An 18,451-nucleotide genomic window follows, 5' to 3' on the forward strand; every position below is an offset into this window, starting at 1 on the left:
AATACAAGTCGCTGCCAATATATCCTTGGCCAGTCTGATCTAACACCAGCCATCTAAACTTGGTGCCATTCAAAATGTTGTAGCTGATGTTTCGTAGAATCCCTACAGTGCAGAAGGAGGCCATTTGGCCCATTGAGTCTGTACTGACTCCCTGAAAGAGCATCTTACCCAGGCCTACCCCATGCCCTATTACCATAACCTGCACGTTTACCCCGCTAATCCTCACCTACAGATCATTGAACGCTATAGAGCAATTTAGCATGGCCAATCAACCTAACCTGCATTTCTTTGGATTGTCGGAGGAAACCCATGTAGATGTGGGGAGAACCTGCAAACTCCAAATAGGTAGTCACCCAAATTTGGAATCAATTCCAAATTCAGGTCCCTGGTGTTATGAGGCAGCAATGCCAACCACTGAGCTATCTTGCCATCACAAATTGCTATATTTTAACTCTTGCAGCAATTTAGAAAAACAATACTTACCCACTTTCAAAAAGAATAAAATATGTTGGTCCAATTGCTATGAGCCTCAGTATTGTTTGGAACCTTTTGCAATTTTATCATACAGAGGGTGCTGCATGGATGGAATGAGGTGGGTATAATTACAACATGGATGGGAAATGTTTCGAGGGATATGGGCCAAATTCCGGCAAATGAAACTAGTTCAGTTTAGGAAACCTGGTCGGTGTGGATGAATTAGGCCGAAGGGCCTGTTTCCATGCTGTACGTGTCTGAGATCTGTGATCCTATTGTTACTAAATAGCTGGAAAGGAAGCCTGAGGATAGTATCTTTGGCAGGAAATACTCCCAAAATCACCGAATTTCCAGGTATACTTTTGAATTTTGAGAGAGCTTTAGTCTCATGTCTTGTGTACCACTTTGGCATATAACTGGCCAGACATAACCAAGTTTTCCAATTATAAAATCAGAGACTGCTGGGAATACTAAGGTGGAGACAGGCTTAAATATCATACGTGAAGAATAATTATTATCTCTCATTATCTGGGTGCCAAAAAGATTAAACTCTAGTTAGATTTCTCTAAGTATATTGAAGTTTATGGTTGGTCACGTCACTGCTGTTTTGCTTTCTTTCCTTTAGTATTGAATACATTACAATTATTTTCCCCAAAATGGTTTGCATTGACCTCATTTTTGGTGTAACTTCAAGGGAAGAGTTAGAAATAAATATTATAAGGTTATGTATATATATTTGTTGTGACCTATATCAGCATTAATTGGCAAAATGGCCTTGTATTTAGTAATTGAACAGTGAAAAATATTGGTGTCTTTGGTATTTAAGATGCCCATATACTTCCCTCCAAATAATTATATATCAGTATGAAGGCTGAGAAATATGGACATGCTTTTACACAAACATGGCAAAATGACATACATGCACAGAACAGCACTTGGGATACTTGGTGCACTTAAGCCAGCACAGTTTTAAAATTTAATAGCTTACTTTTTATGCACAGATGAAAGATTGTTTTGATTTTGGGGAAATAGAATATTTTTCCACTATGTCAACCCTCTGATAGCGTAAAGAATTCCATCAGGTAATATAACTTCCTTATACTCCTGGCCTGACAGTATACCTGTAACTTCAGTAGAGCACGTGGAATCATATTGATTCAAGTTGCTCTTTATATGGCATCTAACTGAGATATTCAGAATTGTGCAACTTTCTGTCTTAATATTAAAAAAGGTTGAATTTGCCCAAACTTTGAGATTCATCAGAGTTTCATGTCAATATTATGTTGCAATTACATGTTCTGAACCATAGGTTACTCATGGATTGAAATTGAGGGGATGCTGATCCTGGATCGATGACCACAAAAGTAGTTGGCATTATTTCAAAACCAGCTTTTTTTTTGAAGAGCTAGATATCTACACAAAAAAACCTGCTATTCATTCTTGGTGGCAGCTAAAATTTGATTTGAATTACTTGCTTTTGTATGCATTAACTGTAAAATGTGCAATTACATTTTGTATAAATCACGTGATATTCTCCACTGAAGAATTTTATAACCATGCGTGGAATTTTTTTATGTCTAAATAAATTAATCTGAATAATGGGGGAAGGGACGCATGTGTGAGAAGATGCGGTATATCCAAGATAAGAGAGCAGGGTGGAGATATGGGTAATGATGATGAGGATGTGGTAGAAAAGGGTCGTCAGGACAAACTTTAGAGTGCACTGGCAGATAAGGCCAATGATTGCAAAATAGTAAGAAGACAGAGTTAAATTCTCTATCGGCACACAGCATTTGTCAATGGATGCATTGTTAGCGTAGATAGTAATAAATATGTATGACTTGGATAACCATTATAGAGACATGGTTGCAGGGTGACCTAGACTGGGACCAGAATATTGAAGAGTATGTGATATTTCAAGAAGATAGAAAGCTCAAAAGGTGGTGGGATAACTTTATTTAGCAAGGATGTCATTAGTACAGTAGTAGATGATCTTTGCTCAGAAAAACAAGGTATAGTATCAGTCTGGGTAGAGATGAAAGAAATAGCTAAAGTAATTTTTTACATTTCCTATGAGGAGAGGTTGGAGAAACTCAGTTTGTTCTCTCTGGAATGATGAAGGTTGACGGGGCAACTTGATGGAAGTCTACAGGATTGAGAGGCATGGACAGAGTGGATAGTCAGATGCTTTTTCTCCAGAGTGGAAGAGCCCATTACTAGGGGACATAGATTTAAGGTGCGAAGGGCAAGGTTTAAAGGAGATGTACAAGGCAAGTTTTTTACACAGTGATGGGTGCCTGGAACCTGCTGCCAGGGGAGGTAGTAGAAGCAGATATGATACGACGTTTAAGGGGCAACTTGACAAATACATGGGCGTATTGTGGGTGGCACGGTAGCACTGTGGTTAGCATTACTGCTTCACAGCTCAAGGGATCTGGGTTTGATTCCTGGCTTGGGTCACTGTCTGTGTGGAGTTTACACATTCTCCTCATGTCTGCATGAGTTTCCTCTGGGTGCTCCGGTTTCCTCCCACAGTCCAAAGATGTGTAGGTTAGGTTGATTGGCCATGCTAAAATTGCCCTTAGTGCCCTGAGATGTGTAGGTTAGAGGGGTTAGTGGGTAAATATGTAGGGATGTGGGGGTAGGGCCTGGGTGGGATTGTGGTCGGTGCAGGCTTGATGGGACGAATGGCTTCTTTTTGGACTGTAGGATTTCTATTTCTTCTTCTGTGATTTCCTGTTTGTTCCCTATAACCCTAGACTCCTTTGTTTATCAAAATTCTGTCCAACTCTGCCTTGAATAAGTTCAACAACTTAGCCTCCACTACTGTTTGGAAAAGAGAATGCCACACACTATTAACAATTGAGAAAACAATTCATCGCATCCCACCTTAAGAGGGAGACCTCTTATGTTTAAAACTGTGCCTTCTAGTTCCAGTCTTCTCCACAAGAGGAAACATCCTCCTGGTATCCAACTTAAGTCCGCTCAAGGCCTTATATGTTTCAATGAGATCACCTCTCAAACTTCAATGGGTACAGGCCTAAACTATTCAACGTTTCTTCTTAAGATATGCCTCAAATCCCAGAAATGAGTCGAGTGAACCTTCCCTGAAATGTTTCTAATACAATTATATACCTTTTTCAAATAAGGTACTAAAGTTGTACATGGTACTCCGGATGTCATCTCACCAAGATCCCGTACAACTTCAGCTAAGTTTTCCTACTTTTATATTCCATTCCCCTTGCAATAAACAGCAACATTTAATTTGCCTTCCTGATCACCAACTTTTTGGAATTCATGTCGCGGGACATCCAAGATCTCTCTTACCATGGAGTTCTGTAATCCCTTTCCATTTACAATGTGTTTTGCTTTTCTAATCTTCATGCCAAAGTGGACAAGTTAAATCTTGTGGTCAGGGGACATGGAGTTGGGGGTAGGGTGTTAGCATGGATAGAGGACTGGTTGTCAAATAGGAGGCAGAGAGTGGGGGTCAATGGGTGCTATTCGGATTGGCGGATGGTGACTAGTGGAGTGCCCCAGGGGTCGGTGCTGGGGCCTCAGCTATTTTCCATTTATATAGATGATCTGGAGGAGGGAACCAAGTGTAGGGTGTCGAAATTTGCTGATGACACCAAAGTTGGTGGAAAGGCAAATTGTGCGGAAGGTGGGGAGAGTCTACAGAAGGATCTAGATAGGCTGGGCGAATGGGCCAGGAAATGGCAAATGGAATTTAATGTTGGCAAGTGCGAGGTGGTCCACTTTGGTAGGAATAATGGTAGAAAGGATTATTACTTACGTGGAGAAAAACTGCAGCAGGCGACGGTGCAGAGGGACCTCGGGGTCCTTGTGCATGAGTCGCAAAAACCCAGCTTGCAGGTGCAGCAGGTGGTCAGGAAGGCGAATGGGATGCTGGCCTTCATCGCGAGGGGGATTGAATATAAAAGTAGGGAGGTCTTGCTGCGGCTGTATAGGGCATTGGTGAGGCTGCAGCTGGAGGACTGTGTGCAGTTTTGGGCGCCGTACTTACACAAGGATATTTTGGCCTTGGAGGGAGTGCAGAGGAGGTTTACTAGGCTGATGCCGGAGTTGAGGGGGTTGAACTATGAGGAGAGGCTGAATAAACTAGGCTTGTACTCGTTAGAGTTTAGAAGAATGAGGGGAGATCTCATTGAGACATATAAGATGATGAATGGGATGGATAGGATAGAGGTGGAGAGACTCTTCCTGCTCAGAAAGGATAGTAGGACTAGGGGGCACAGCCTCAAGATAAAGGGGGGGCGGTTTAGAACGGAGTTGAGGAGGAACTTCTTCACTCAAAGGGTGGTGAATCTCTGGAATTCTCTGCCCGTTGAAGTGGTGGAGGCTACCTCGCTAAATATTTTTAAGACGCGGGTTGATGTGTTTTTGATAAGAGAGGGCGGGAATGTGGAACTGAGCCACGACAGATCAGCCATGATCTTATTGAATGGCGGGGCAGGCTCGAAGGGCTAGTTGGCCTACTCCTGCTCCTATTTCTTATGTTCTTATGTTCTTATCTGCCCACATTATACTCTTGCCAGTTTTTTGCCCATTCTTAACCTGCTTATTTTCCTTTGCAGAACTTCTACCTTCTCTCAACAGCTTAATTGCCTAACTGTCTTAGTATCATCAGCAAATTTAGCAAGCGTACATTCCGTTCTCTCAACCAAGTTGTTGATTTTGATTGTAAATTGTTAAGACCCCAGCACTGTTGTGTGTTGCATGCCACTTGATATGGCTTAACAATCCAAAAGAGAAACATTTATCACTACTTTCAGATTCCTGTGAGCTAACCAGTCCTTTATTCTGATATGTCACTTGTGTCATAACATTTGATGTGGCACCTTATCAAATGTCTTTTGGAAATAGAAGTACACCACCTCTGCAGCACCCACTTTGTCGACTCTACTGGTTACTTAATCAAAGAACTTTAATAAATTAGTCAAACATGATTTCCCTTTTACAAAGCCTCACTGTTTCTGTCTAATCACATTATAATTTTCTAAATATCCTGCTATAAGTGCCTTAATGATGGATTCAAGCAATTGCTTTATGATAGATATTAGGCTAACTGGCTTATAATTTACTTTGTTTTCCTCCTTTCTTGAATAAAGGTGTTACGTTAGCTTTTTTCCAATCTGCTGAGACCCTTCCAGAATCTAAGGATTTTTAGAAGATTACAATGAATGCCTCAGCTATCTCTGCAGCCACTTATTTTAAGTCCTAGTTTTCAGGCCATCTGGCCCTGGAGATTTGCCAGTCTTTACATTTAACTTCATCCACTGCGTTTTCTCTGATAGTAATTATTTTAAGTTCCTCCCTCTATTCACTTTTCGATTTTCATGTTTCTTTGGGAAGTTTCCAATACGATACAATGGGCAGGATTTTCCAGCCACACTCGCCCCAAAACCAGAAAATCCAGTCAATGAACCTTTGCACTGTCTGTCACCACCACCCCGCCTCCCCCTCCCCCTGATTCCCACGGTGGGCAGGATGGGAAATTTCCTCCCAATATCTGATTAACGCCTGTGGCATTTTCTTGATTTTCATAATACTTACCCAGACTTGCATGGCATAATTTTCTATACAGCCTTTCCTACTTAAATATTTGGAGAAACTCTTGCTATGTGTTTCATATTACGAGACTGTTTTCTCTTTTGTACCCTGTTTTCTCTTTTGTACCCTGTTTTCTCTTTTGTACCCTGTTTTCTCTTTTGTACCCTGTTTTTTCCATCTATTACATTTTTAGTCATTCCTTGTTCTTAAAATCCGGTAAACCTTATGACCTCTGCAGATGTGTCCACTGTTTTTTATTTCAATTTGATACTATCCTTAACTTCCTTAGCCACGGAAAATACATCCTTCTCAAAGTTTTCTTCACCAGAATAAATCTTTTCTGAGAGTTAATATCGATAGGATGAGAGAGGAATTGGCGAATGTTGATTGGGGGAGCACATTGGAAGGTAGGTCTGCTGAGGAACAGTGGAGGATCTTTAAGGAGATCTTTCTTGGTGCTCAGCAGAAATTTATTCCGATGGTTAAAAAGGATCGTAGGAGGAGAGATAATCAGCCATGGATAATGAAGGAGGTAAAGGAGAGTATTAAACTAAAAGCGGATGCGTTTAGAGTAGCTAAGAGTAGTGGGCGAGAAGAGGATTGGGAGAGGTTTAAATATCAACAAAGAATGATGAAGAAGCTGATCAAGAAGGGTAGGATAAACTATGAAGCTGGGCTAGCGCTAAATATAAAAAAGGATAGTAAGAGTTTTTATAAATAAAAAGGAAGGGGCTGACCAGGGTGAACGTTGGACCCTTAGAGGATGAGAGGGGGGGGACTTAGTGGTAGGGGATGGGGAAATGGCTGAGGCCTTGAATAACTTTTTTGTTTCGGTCTTCATGGAGGAGGATGTGAATAGTTTGCCGGGTGTTAGCGATGGAAAGATGGTAGGAGTGGAGGGCCTGAATGACATTATTGTTACTAGAGAGGCAGTGCTTGACAGACTGGAGGGACTGATTGTGGACAAGTCCCTAGGACCGGATGGAATGCATCCAAGGGTTCTGAAAGACATGGTGGAGGTGATAGTGGATGCCTTGGTGGTTATTTTCCAAACGTCGCTGGATTCCGGGGAAGTGCCGGAAGATTGGAAAACGGCAAATGTTATGCCGTTGTTTAAGAAGGGTGGCAGGCAAAAGGCAGGGAATTATAGGCCGGTTAGTTTAACGTCTGTTGTAGGTAAAATGCTTGAATCCGTAATCAAGGAGAAAATAGCGAGGCATCTTGAGGAGAATTGTTTGATAGAGCAGACGCAGCACGGTTTCGTTAAGGGGAAGTTGTGTCTCACGAATTTATTGGAATTCTGTGAGGATGTGTCTAGGGTGGTGGATAGAGGAGAGCCGGTGGATGTGGCGTTTCTTGATTTTCAGAAGGCGTTTGATAAGGTGCCGCACAAGAGGTTGTTACAGAAGGTTAGGGGGCATGGAGTTGGGGGTAAGGTGTTAGCGTGGATAGGGGATTGGCTGTCAAATAGGATGCAGAGTGTGGGGGTCAATGGGTGCTAGTCGGATTGGTGACTAGTGGAGTGCCCCAGGGATCGGTGCTGGGGCCTCAGCTATTTACCATTTATATAGATGATCTGGAAGAGGGAACCGAGTGTATGGTGTCAAAATTTGCTGATGACACCAAGATTGGTGGAATGGCAAATTGTGCGGAGGGTGTGGAAAGTCTGCAGAGGGATCTAGATAGGCTGGGCGAATGGGCCAGGAACTGGCAAATGGAATTTAATGTTGGCAAGTGTGAAGTTGCCCACTTTGGTAGGAAGGACTATCACTTACATGGCGAAAAACTGCAGCATGCTGCGGTGCAGAGGGACCTTGGGGTCCTTGTGCATGAGTCGCAAAAACCCAGCCTGCAGGTGCAGCAGGTGGTCAGGAAGGCTAATGGGATGCTGGCCTTCATAGCGAGGGGGATTGAATATAAAAGTAGGGAGGTCTTGCTGCAACTGTACAGGGCACTGGTGAGGCCGCAGCTAGAGTACTGTGTGCAGTTTTGGTTGCCGCACTTACGCAAGGATATTTTGGCTTTGGAGGGAGTGCAGAGGAGGTTTACTAGGCTGATACCGGAGTTGAGGGGGTTGAACTATGAGGAGAGGCTGAATAAACTAGGCTTGTACTTGTTAGAGTTTAGAAGAATGAGGGGAGATCTCACTGAGACATATAACATGATGAATGGGATAGATAGGATAGAAGTGGAGAGGCTCTTCCCGCTCAAAGTACAGTAGGACTAGAGGGCACAGCCTCAAGATAAGTGGGGGGGGGGGCAGTTTAGAACGGAGTTGAGGAGGAACTTCTTCACTCAAAGGGTGGTGAATCTCTGGAATTCTCTGCCTGTTGAAGTGGTGGAGGCTGCCTCGCTAAATATGTTTAAGATGCGGGTAGATAGGTTTTTGATAGGCAAGGGGATTAAGGGTTATGGGGAGAAGGTGTGAAAGTGGAACTAAACCACGACAGATTAGCCATGATCTTATTGAATGGCGGGGCAGGCTCAAGGGGCTAGATGGCCTACTCCTGCTCCTACTTCTTATGTTCTTAATATCTCCTTAAATTCTGTCACTGCATTTCTACGGCCCTACCTTTTAACCTAGTTTCCCAATTCACTTTAGCCAGTTCTACCTTAATATCCTTTATTCAGGATTAAAACTTAGATTCACACTTCTCCCCTTCAAATTGAACGTGGAATTGTGTCATGTTATGATAGCTGTCACTTCAAGGCTCCTTTACCTTGAGGCCTCAGCTATTTACCATTTATATAGATGATCTGGAGGAGGGAACCGAGTGTAGGGTGTCGAAATTTGCTGATGACACCAAGATTGGGGGAAAGGCAAATTGTGCGGAGGGTGTGGAGAGTCTGCAGAAGGATCTAGATAGGCTGGGCGAATGGGCCAGGAAATGGCAAATGGAATTTAATGTTGGCAAGTGTGAGGTGGTCCACTTTGGTAGGAAGAATGCTAGGAAGGACTATTACTTACATGGCGAAAAACTGCAGCAGGCGACGGTGCAGAGGGACCTCGGGGTCCTTGTGCATGAGTCGCAAAAACCCAGCTTGCAGGTGCAGCAGGTGGTCAGGAAGGCGAATGGGATGCTGGTCTTCATAGCGAGGGGGATTGAATATAAAAGTAGGGAGGTCTTGCTGCAGCTGTATAGGGCATTGGTGAGGCCGCAGCTGGAGTACTGTGTGCAGTTTTGGGCGCCGCACCTGCGCAAGGATATTTTGGCCTTGGAGTGCAGAGGAGGTTTACTAGGCTGATACCGGAGTTGAGGGGGTTGAGCTATGAGGAGAGGCTGAATAAACTGGGCTTGTACTCATTAGAGTTTAGAAGAATGAGGGGAGATCTCATTGAGACGTATAAGATGATGAATGGGATGGATAGGATAGAGGTGGAGAGACTCTTCCCGCTCAAAAAAGACAGTAGGACTAGGGGGCACAGCCTCAAGATAAAGGGGAGGCGGTTTAGAACGGAGTTGAGGAGGAACTTCTTCACTCAAAGGGTGGTGAATCTCTGGAATTCTCTGCCCGTTGAAGTGGTGGAGGCTGCCTCGCTAAATATTTTTAAGAAGCTGGTTGATGGGTTCTTGATAAGAGAGGGGATTAAGGGTTATGGGGAGAGGGCGGGAAAGTGGCACTGAGCCACGAGAGATCAGCCATGATCTTATTGAATGGCGGGGCAGGCTCGAAGGGCTGGATGGCCTACTCCTGCTCCTATTTCTTATGTTCTTATGCTATTGATTAATCCTGTCTTATTTCGCATTCAGTTCTAGAATAACCTGCTTGTTGGTTTGCTCGACAAAACTATCCCGAATACATTCTAGGTTACCTTTGTCAATCTGATTCACCCAGTCTGCATGTAGTTTGAAGTTTTCTTTTTTACATGCCCTATTTGTTTATTCCTCTATGCTCTGTGCTATGGTCTTACAACTATTAGGAGTCTATAAACCACTGCCACAAGTACCAAAAAAAACAAAGAACAAAAAGTTACAGCACAGGAACTGGCCCTTTGGCCCTCCAAACCTGCACCAACCATGCTGCCTGACTCAACTAAAACCCCCTACCCTTCCGGGGACTGTATCCCTGCCCATGTGGGAAAGTGAAGTTGAGACCACAATCCATCATATTGAGTGGTGGAACAGGCTCAAAGAACCAGATAACCTACTCCTGCACTTAAGTCCTATGTTCCTGTGAGTCAAAATATATTTAGTTACTTATTTAACAAAAAGGAAATCATTTTAAGTTCAATCTCATTATTGATTTGGTAACCCATATCTGCTTCCTGTTACTGTTGAAAGAGACATTGATGACCTGTGGTAGTGACATAGCCTTTTCAAGCATGTTACATAATGTTGGCAAGAAATTAAACTACTTGATCATTCAGAAAAGAAACTGAGTTTAAAATTTAGGACATTTGGAAATTACTTCAAGACTATATTAAAACTTAGACATTTTATTTTCTTGCATCTGACTAAATTAATTCTGCAGTTATATTTTAAAGTTATTAAAGATTCTGTTGCAAACCTGATTATGCAGTTTGACATTCTGGCCTTTGGTGCTTCATGTAATCATAAAATAAGCTTTTATTTAATTTTTTGCAGTTGATTGCAATGAGGAATCCCCCTGTTCTGTTTCTTGATGCTAAATGAAAATTGAATTTTCAACAACTTTGCATGTATTCTGAATATTGTCACAATATTGGATTTTTACTGAGTTGTATTAGTCTGTTTCAATCAGTTCCAGATCTTTGTTCCATTAGGGACGTTGAGTGATGTCATTAGTTTATGATGCTTGATGGTGACAGTTAACAATTACCTGCTCTCATTTCTTAACCCCAGGATATTGAATCTTGATCTAGGCTGCCAAATGACTTTTAGATGACAACAACTCCTCTGTAAAAATCAACGAAAATGTACAACTTCAGAAAATAGTAAAAATACTGAAAGTACCATATGAAAAACAGATGTGCAATGAATATCTGTAGTGGATCAGCTGTGCTTTGTAAGAACACATGTAAAAAGAAAATGTGTAATAGCTGTTGGACAAAATTAAATCTTTGGTAAACTGTATTAACCCTGTCTTTTGTTAAACCATTTTGAGTTTAACAATTGATTAAAAATCAATTTTTATAACGTGGAAGGACTGACCTACGTGAAAAAATACTTTTCCCAAATTAGAGTTCAAGGCTCTTTGAAAATTGCATTATCAGAATTTAACTAAAATTATTCACACACCCTCAGTTCATAACCAAAGTGTAATAGATGCCTAATATTGTGTTTGAAGTTAGACAAAAATTTTTGTCTACCTTTCATCTTCTCTGAAATGCACCTGCTGGTTTTGTAATTATGATAGTGTACACATGTTACAATCTTTATTTGGTGTACCTTAATTACTTCTGGCTTAATCTGAGTATTTTCATTATAAGTGGGAGCCCTTTTAAAAGAAAGATGACTTTGTGTTCAGACTGAAATAATGAGACTCGTTGTTTGGTACATTCCTAGAGATGGGAGGCTCACCATTAACCAGGTTAATTTGCATAAATAGTGATTGATGGAACCAGCAGGTATTGTGCAGATAAAACAGCATATAATCCCGCCCTTCCAAATACTCATTTTGAAATTATCTCTTCAACTTGTGTCAGATACTGTCAAACGAGTTTAAAACAAAAACCCACCGTGCTCAAATGCTGGCATTTCATGCAGCAGTGTAGAATGCTGATGACCTAGTCTTACCAAGTGCTATATGTGCTATGCATGCATATAGTTTTCTTCATTTGCTGGTTAATCTTTAGTATAAAAATGTTTTTGCTACCTTATTAATTGGGGGGAGGGAAAAATTAAAACAAGCCCATTTTTGTTAGGAAACATTTGAACCACTTTTGGATTTTTTTAACCTTAATCTGTTTAGTCAGTCCAATTGTAAAAACTAATGGTATGCAAATTGACTTATTTTGGTTATTCTTGTACATTGCAGTAAAATATCACTGAAACATACTGTATTTAAAATAAAAACTATTTAGTTTCTCAAACCCACTATTTATGGTGAAAAAAATATTACAAACTAAACCTTCACCGTCTGACAGGAAGTGCATCTTCATCCAAGGTTTTATATTGCCTGTGAATAAAGAAAACCTAGCTGTGTTTTTATTGCTGGGATACAAACAAAAGACTTGAACAGCTTGTTTCATTATTATGGGTTTTTTTTCAATTAATTTTTCTATGTGAAAGTGGTTTATTTTATCACCATGTAAGCTCAGAGGAGCAGTGCTGTTAAATTTTGAAAAATAAAGCTATTATTGGATAAGTAGGAATAACCTAGTCCAAAATAGGAGTAGTTGGTGAAAAATTTTTAAATATACTGTTCAAATTTTTATCATTTGTCTGTATTCCTGGTTTTGCATATTTTTACTTTTGTTCTCAAGTTTATAACAGCAGAATTTTAAAATTTAGCTTGAGTTGCTTACAGTTAAGTGCGATTTAAATTCTTACTGGTTATCTGAAACTGTTTTTAACTGTCATTATGTTTTATCATAGTACATTCATCATTATTTTTCAGCATAACCTTATTTTATCATTTGCATTTTCTTTCCTTCCCTCGTAGAATGCAATTGAGAGCAAAGACCTCAAAAAGTATGGCCCTTTTGACCCTTATATCAATGCCAAGGTGTGTAGACTGATGTTGCCGTTTCACATTTCCTCTTTTTTACTCCCATTTTCAGTTCTGTTTTCCCCTCATCTGTGTTACAGTCTCTGTTTTTTTTTACAGTGTTTTTGTTCTTGTTCTATGTCCTGTTTGTCTGCTTGAGTTTAAAACAATTGTAAGGTTTAAAAAAAATACAAATGTGTATTCACAGAGAGCACCGGACTGCATTAATTAAAATCCAGATTACATTAGTAACCATGGACTTGTTTCAGTTTGAATGCAAACACCACTCTTTATTGTGCACTTAACGGATTAATGTCAGCAGCTATGGAGATGAGCCTGTGTATACTAACTAACCTAACTATGCTATGTCAACTTTAAAATTGCACACTGAACTTAGTCAAATTAAATAGGTTGATCTATGTTCTTCAGGTGATCTAATGTTTGGTTCAGTGGGGATGTATAGTGAAGCCAACTACTAATATTGAATATATTTTGACTGTTGACATGCTATCCAAGTTATATTCAAACTTTGTTCCACTTTTTGCACTGCTTACAGTTGAGTGGCTAGATGAGAAACTTGTCTCTTGGCCTCAATGTTGAGGGGAAATAAAGAGAGGCATTAAAGAGGCAGATAGTAAAATGATTCTGCCTGTTACCCTTGTCCCCTTTGAATGACTTTCTTGATACCGGAATCATCTTTTCTGTTCCTCCTCCCTCTGCCCCCCCCGCTCTGTCCCTTCCAATCTCAAATAATCTTTTTAAGAATGCTCTGCTTATGAACAGAGTAAAAATATAGTTTGTGCCATGCCATAGGAAACTTTCTGGTAATACGATTAATGACCTTCCCTCCATCATAAGGTCAGAAGTAGGAATATAGTGATTGTACAATGTTCTCCATTTGTAACTCTTGGGATACTGAGGCGGTCTGCATATACGACAAGACCTGGACAACATTCAAACCTGGGCTGATAAGTGACAAGTAACATAGTGTCACGTAACTGCCAAGCAAAGATGATCTCCAATAAGAGAGATTGTAGCATCACCTCTTTAACATTCAATGGTATTACCATCAGTGAATCCCTCACTTTCGACATCCAAGGAGGGGTTGCCAGTTACCAAAAACTGAACTGGACCAGAGCAGGTCAGAGGCTGAGAATTGTGGAGCAGATAATTCACTCAACTCCACAAAGCGTGTCCACCATCTACAAGGCACAAGTCCAGAGTGTGATGGAATACCCTCTGCTTGCCTTGATGAGTGCAGCTCCAACAACGTTCAAGAAACCTGACACTAGAACATGGCAGCCCTCTGCAGAGACCCCACTTTAAGCATTCTCTCCCTCTCACCCCTACCACTGCCACCATCACTGATGCACAGTGGAACCATCTGCATGATATGTAGAAACTCATCAAGACTCCTTTGACAGCATCTTCCAAATCCATACCATTACTACCTAGAAGGACAAGAGCAACAAATGTATGGAAATATCACTAAGTTCCCCACCAAGCCACACATCATCCTGACTTGGAACAAAATTGCTGTTCCTTTGCTGTCACTGGGTTAAAATCTTGCTACTCCCTCCCTAACAGCACTTTGACAGCTCACAGCCACCTTCTCGAGGGCAGTTGGGGGTGGATGGTAAATACTGGCCCAGTCAATGACACCCACATCCTGTGAAAGAAGAATAATTTTTAAAAAAATATTCAAGATCTTGGATATGCATTCTGTTTTTGTTAACAATACCAGCTTTTTTGGTCCACATTTGTCATGAAAATTGCCAGTGTAAATCTGTCAGGTTGTAATTACATCCTGTTCCCCATCACCCCTTGCACGTATAAAGAAATGTACTGTTACTGCAAATCCTGGTCTGTAAGTTTCTTTTTTTCCTAAAACACTACTTCACCTGATCGTTACATTGGTTATAACTGCTTTGGGGAAAAATTTATTTATAATAGACCAGCCCCGTTTGTACCGCCTATTAGCTGCCTGTTACACATCTCGCTTGATTTTCGTTTGCATTGAAGTCAGTGGAGAGGTAAATTGAATCAGGATGTATTAGGTTGCTGATTCACCTCTGCCATTTTCTATCCAGCCAAAGTTGGGTTTTGTTCTTGCCACAACCTCCCCATTGTGCAATGCAGTATGTAATGTTGCTGGTAAATAATATTACAGGAGTTTTCATATTGATGCTGAAATTGAAAAAAAGTACTATCCAAATGAATTTTGCATATGCATCAAGTAGGAGAGTTGAAAATAGTAAGGGAAAGATACATAGTTTAATTGGTACTTAAAGGGAAACAACCCCACTGATTTGAAGTTTACCATAGGCATCATTCAGGAAACCCACAGTGGAGTAGCTCAGCAAAGCTTATTGACTCACTTGCCAAGTGCAAGATGGTGATGCCCCACCAACTTAACCAAGCATGGGATGCTGTCATTCTGCAGCATCTGCGTGATATTCTCTATCTCTGCTGGAGGGAGGGGGCAGCATCTTACTATTGCAAATGCTGTGACAGTTGAGTGCATGCTTTCATTTGTGAATAAGATCAGTTAATATTAATTGGGGAAAGGTTAGGACACAAATAAAAGAGCCAGTTTCCACCTGGGTGAGGGAAAAGTCACCTACATCTTGATTTATTCACAAAACTCAGTATAAGTTGAAGACAGAGCCAGTCGTCTGTCTTTGCCAGACAGTTGTTTATCACAGCACTACAGTGCCCCATGATATGCATGATATATAAAGATTGTGGCTGTATACAAGAACAAAGGCGATTGCAACAACTTTCATGCCATCTGCTGAGCATCTAGGGAAAAATATTTGCCCTCGTCACATTGCAAATTGTAGCTGATAGCATCTGTCTGAAATGCCAGTGTGGTTTCTGAACTGGAAGATATACAATTGGCATGATCTTTTCCATCTGTCAGCTGTAAGAGAAATGCCATGAACAATAATACCACCTTCGATCTCACCAGGGCATTTGACCACGTGAGCAGAGGTTGTTGATTCGGAAAGCATTGCATTTCCACAGCAGCTGTCGAGTATAACCTCCTCTTTCCATGACACAATCAGGGCAACGTTGGAACCTTTTGAGATCTGCAGGGGAGTCAGACAGGATTGTGTTCTGGTACTGATACTCTTTGGCGTACCTTTGTTATCAAATGCCTACAGGTCGTCTGCTTACCAGAACCGACAGTATGCTATTCAGCCATGTATGCCTGAGATCCAAGACAAAGGTGTGCCAAGTCCTTATCATAGAGTTGCTCAGTGCTGAGTATTCCATACTGAAGAGCAACCGCAGCAGAAAATACACAGGCACTTTTGTACCTGTAAAGAATTTGGTTTGACCATCAGTATCAGGAAGTCATGGCCCAGGATATTGCCATACTGCTACCTGTCAGCTTTGATAATGTGAGCTGGAAATTGTCAATGCCTTCAAATATAAAGGGTCCACAATCTTCAGCAATTTCACACTTGACACTGAAATCAACATGTATCACAAAAGCTGCAGCTGTTATTCCATGCTGTGGAAGAGAGAGCCTGCACTCTCAGTGCACTCCTGTATAGTGGTGAGATCTGTGTAACTATGCTAGGCAGGAGAAAAGAATGAAAGATGTTCACCTGTAGCACTTCTTGGCTGGACAAAGTCACCAGCTCAGAGGTCGTGGAGTGTGCTAATTCCAATATCATACGCATTGCCAAGCCGACAATGTTTGTGCTGGTGTTTGTAAGGTGGATGACGGGCTTGTATCTAAAGACCTTCTGTCTGTGAACTGTCACTGGGTCATGACCTCCTGGGTACCCATGCCTCCACTGTTTGTTTGGAAGAGATGAGCAGAAAACTGAAGCTCAGCTGGCCAGGAAGAGGCAAGTGGATCCTACACCTTTCAGCTCACTGTCTTCCTCTTGCAGCAAATATGGCAGAGAATGCCATGCCTGAATGGGATTCCTGAGCCACATCAAGTGGCCACCATGACATAAACCTGTTGTCTTACGGGATGGAATGCTGCCACATCAGGTGAACCACGTGTACAAAGATGCGCTAATTGTATTTTTCACCCTTCCCAACTCAAACTTGGATGATCTGAAGGTTACACCTTTGCGTATAGAAGAAAGTCCCAGATGTTAGTTAGGAAGGTTCAGTTGCTAGGTATACATGGGGAGGTAGTAAATTGGATTAGACACTGGCTCAATGGAAGAGCGATGTAGTGATGCTGGCATGAGATTGGGATAAACAGTAAACAGTAAGAAGTCTCATAACACCAGAAAGCTTGTGAGATAACTATCAAATAAACTGGTTGGACTCTAACCTGGTGTTGTGAGACTTCTTTCACTGGAAGAAGCCAGAGAGTGGTTGTGGAGGATTGCTTCTCTTAGTGGAGGCCTGTGACTAGTGGTGTGCCGCAGGGATCAGTGCTGGGTCCATTGTTGTTTGTCATCTATATCAATCATCTGGATGATAATCTGGTAAATTGGATTAGCAAATTTGCTGATGATACAAAGATTGGAGGTGTAGTGGACAGTGAGGAAGGTTTTCAAAGCTTGCAGAGGGACTTGGACCAACCAGAAAAATGGGCTGAAAAATGGCAAATGGAATTTAACGCAGGCAAGTGTGAGGTGTTGCGCTTTGGAAGGACAAACCAAAGTAGAACGTACGGGCTAAATGGTAGGACTCTGAAGAGTGCAGTTGAACAGAGGGATCTGGGAATACAGGTACAGAATTCCTTAAAAGTGACGTCACAGGTGGATAGGGTTGTAAAGAGTGCCTTTGGTACATTGGCCTTTATAAATCAGAGTATTGAGTATAAAAGTTGGAGTGTTATGGTAAGGTTGTATAACACAGTAAAAAGTCTGACAACACCAGGTTTTAGTCCAACCGATTTATTTGATAATACTCGCAAGCTTTCGAGGGGACTGCCTCTTCGTCAGGTGAATGGAGAGTTCTGGCCTCAGACAGAGCATATAAAGCACAGACAGTTTAGAGATTACTGATTAGAATGCGTATCCTTACACCTAACCTGCTGTTCAAGACCTGAAGTGGCTGACAATGTGAGTAGAAGGAGCACTGATCACAGGTTACAGAGGTGTGTATTGTCTCCAGACAGTACAGTAAGTGAGGTTTTGCAAACCCAGGCAAGTCACGGGGGTTACAGATAGTGCGACATGAACCCAAGATCCCTGTTGAGACTGTCTGGAGACAATATACATCTCTGTAACCTGTGATCAGTGCTCCTTCTACTCACATTGTCAGCCACTTCAGGTCTTGAACAGCAGGTTAGGTGTAAGGATCCGCATTCTAATCAGTAATCTCTAAACTGTCTGTGCTTTATATGCTCTGTCTGAGGCCAGAACTCTCCATTCACCTGACGAAGAGGCAGTCCCCTCGAAAGCTTGTGAGTATTATCAAATAAATCGGTTGGACTAAAACCTGGTGTTGTCAGACTTTTTACTGTGTTTACGCCAGTCCAACGCCGGCATTCCCACATCAAGGTTGTATAAGGCATTGGTGAGGCTGAATTTAGAGTATTGCGTACAGTTTTGGTCACTGAGTTACAGGAAGGATGTAAACAAGGTTGAAAGAGTGCAGAGAAGGTTCACAAGGATGTTGCCGGAACTTGAGAAGCTGAGTTGCAAAAAGAGATTGAATAGGTTAGGACTTTATTCCCTGGAGCGTAGAAGAATGAGGGGAGATGTGATAGAGGTGTATAAGATTTTGATGGGCATAGATAGAGTGGATGCAAGGAGGCTTTTTCCACTGAGGCTAGGGGAGAAAAAAA

The 18,451-nt window shown here is 41.5% G+C and overlaps 1 protein-coding gene across 13 annotated transcripts in view; it reads left to right on the plus strand.

Annotated features, from left to right (window-relative positions):
* Positions 1–18,451, plus strand: part of anks1aa (ankyrin repeat and sterile alpha motif domain containing 1Aa) — a 373,296-nt gene that overhangs the window by 80,371 nt on the left and 274,474 nt on the right. For 11 of the 13 annotated variants that reach the window (XM_080210246.1, XM_080210245.1, XM_080210251.1 and 8 more), the window contains exon 4: positions 12,634–12,696. The exons of the other annotated variants lie outside the window; for them this stretch is intronic. In XM_080210246.1, coding sequence (XP_080066372.1) covers positions 12,634–12,696 — 63 coding nt within the window. The remainder of the gene's footprint in view (positions 1–12,633; positions 12,697–18,451) is intronic. 13 annotated transcript variants of the gene reach the window in all.

The sequence above is a fragment of the Carcharhinus amblyrhynchos genome, chromosome 22 (assembly GCF_965287045.1).
Source record: "Carcharhinus amblyrhynchos chromosome 22, sCarAmb.v2.hapA, whole genome shotgun sequence".
NCBI lineage: Eukaryota > Metazoa > Chordata > Chondrichthyes > Carcharhiniformes > Carcharhinidae > Carcharhinus > Carcharhinus amblyrhynchos.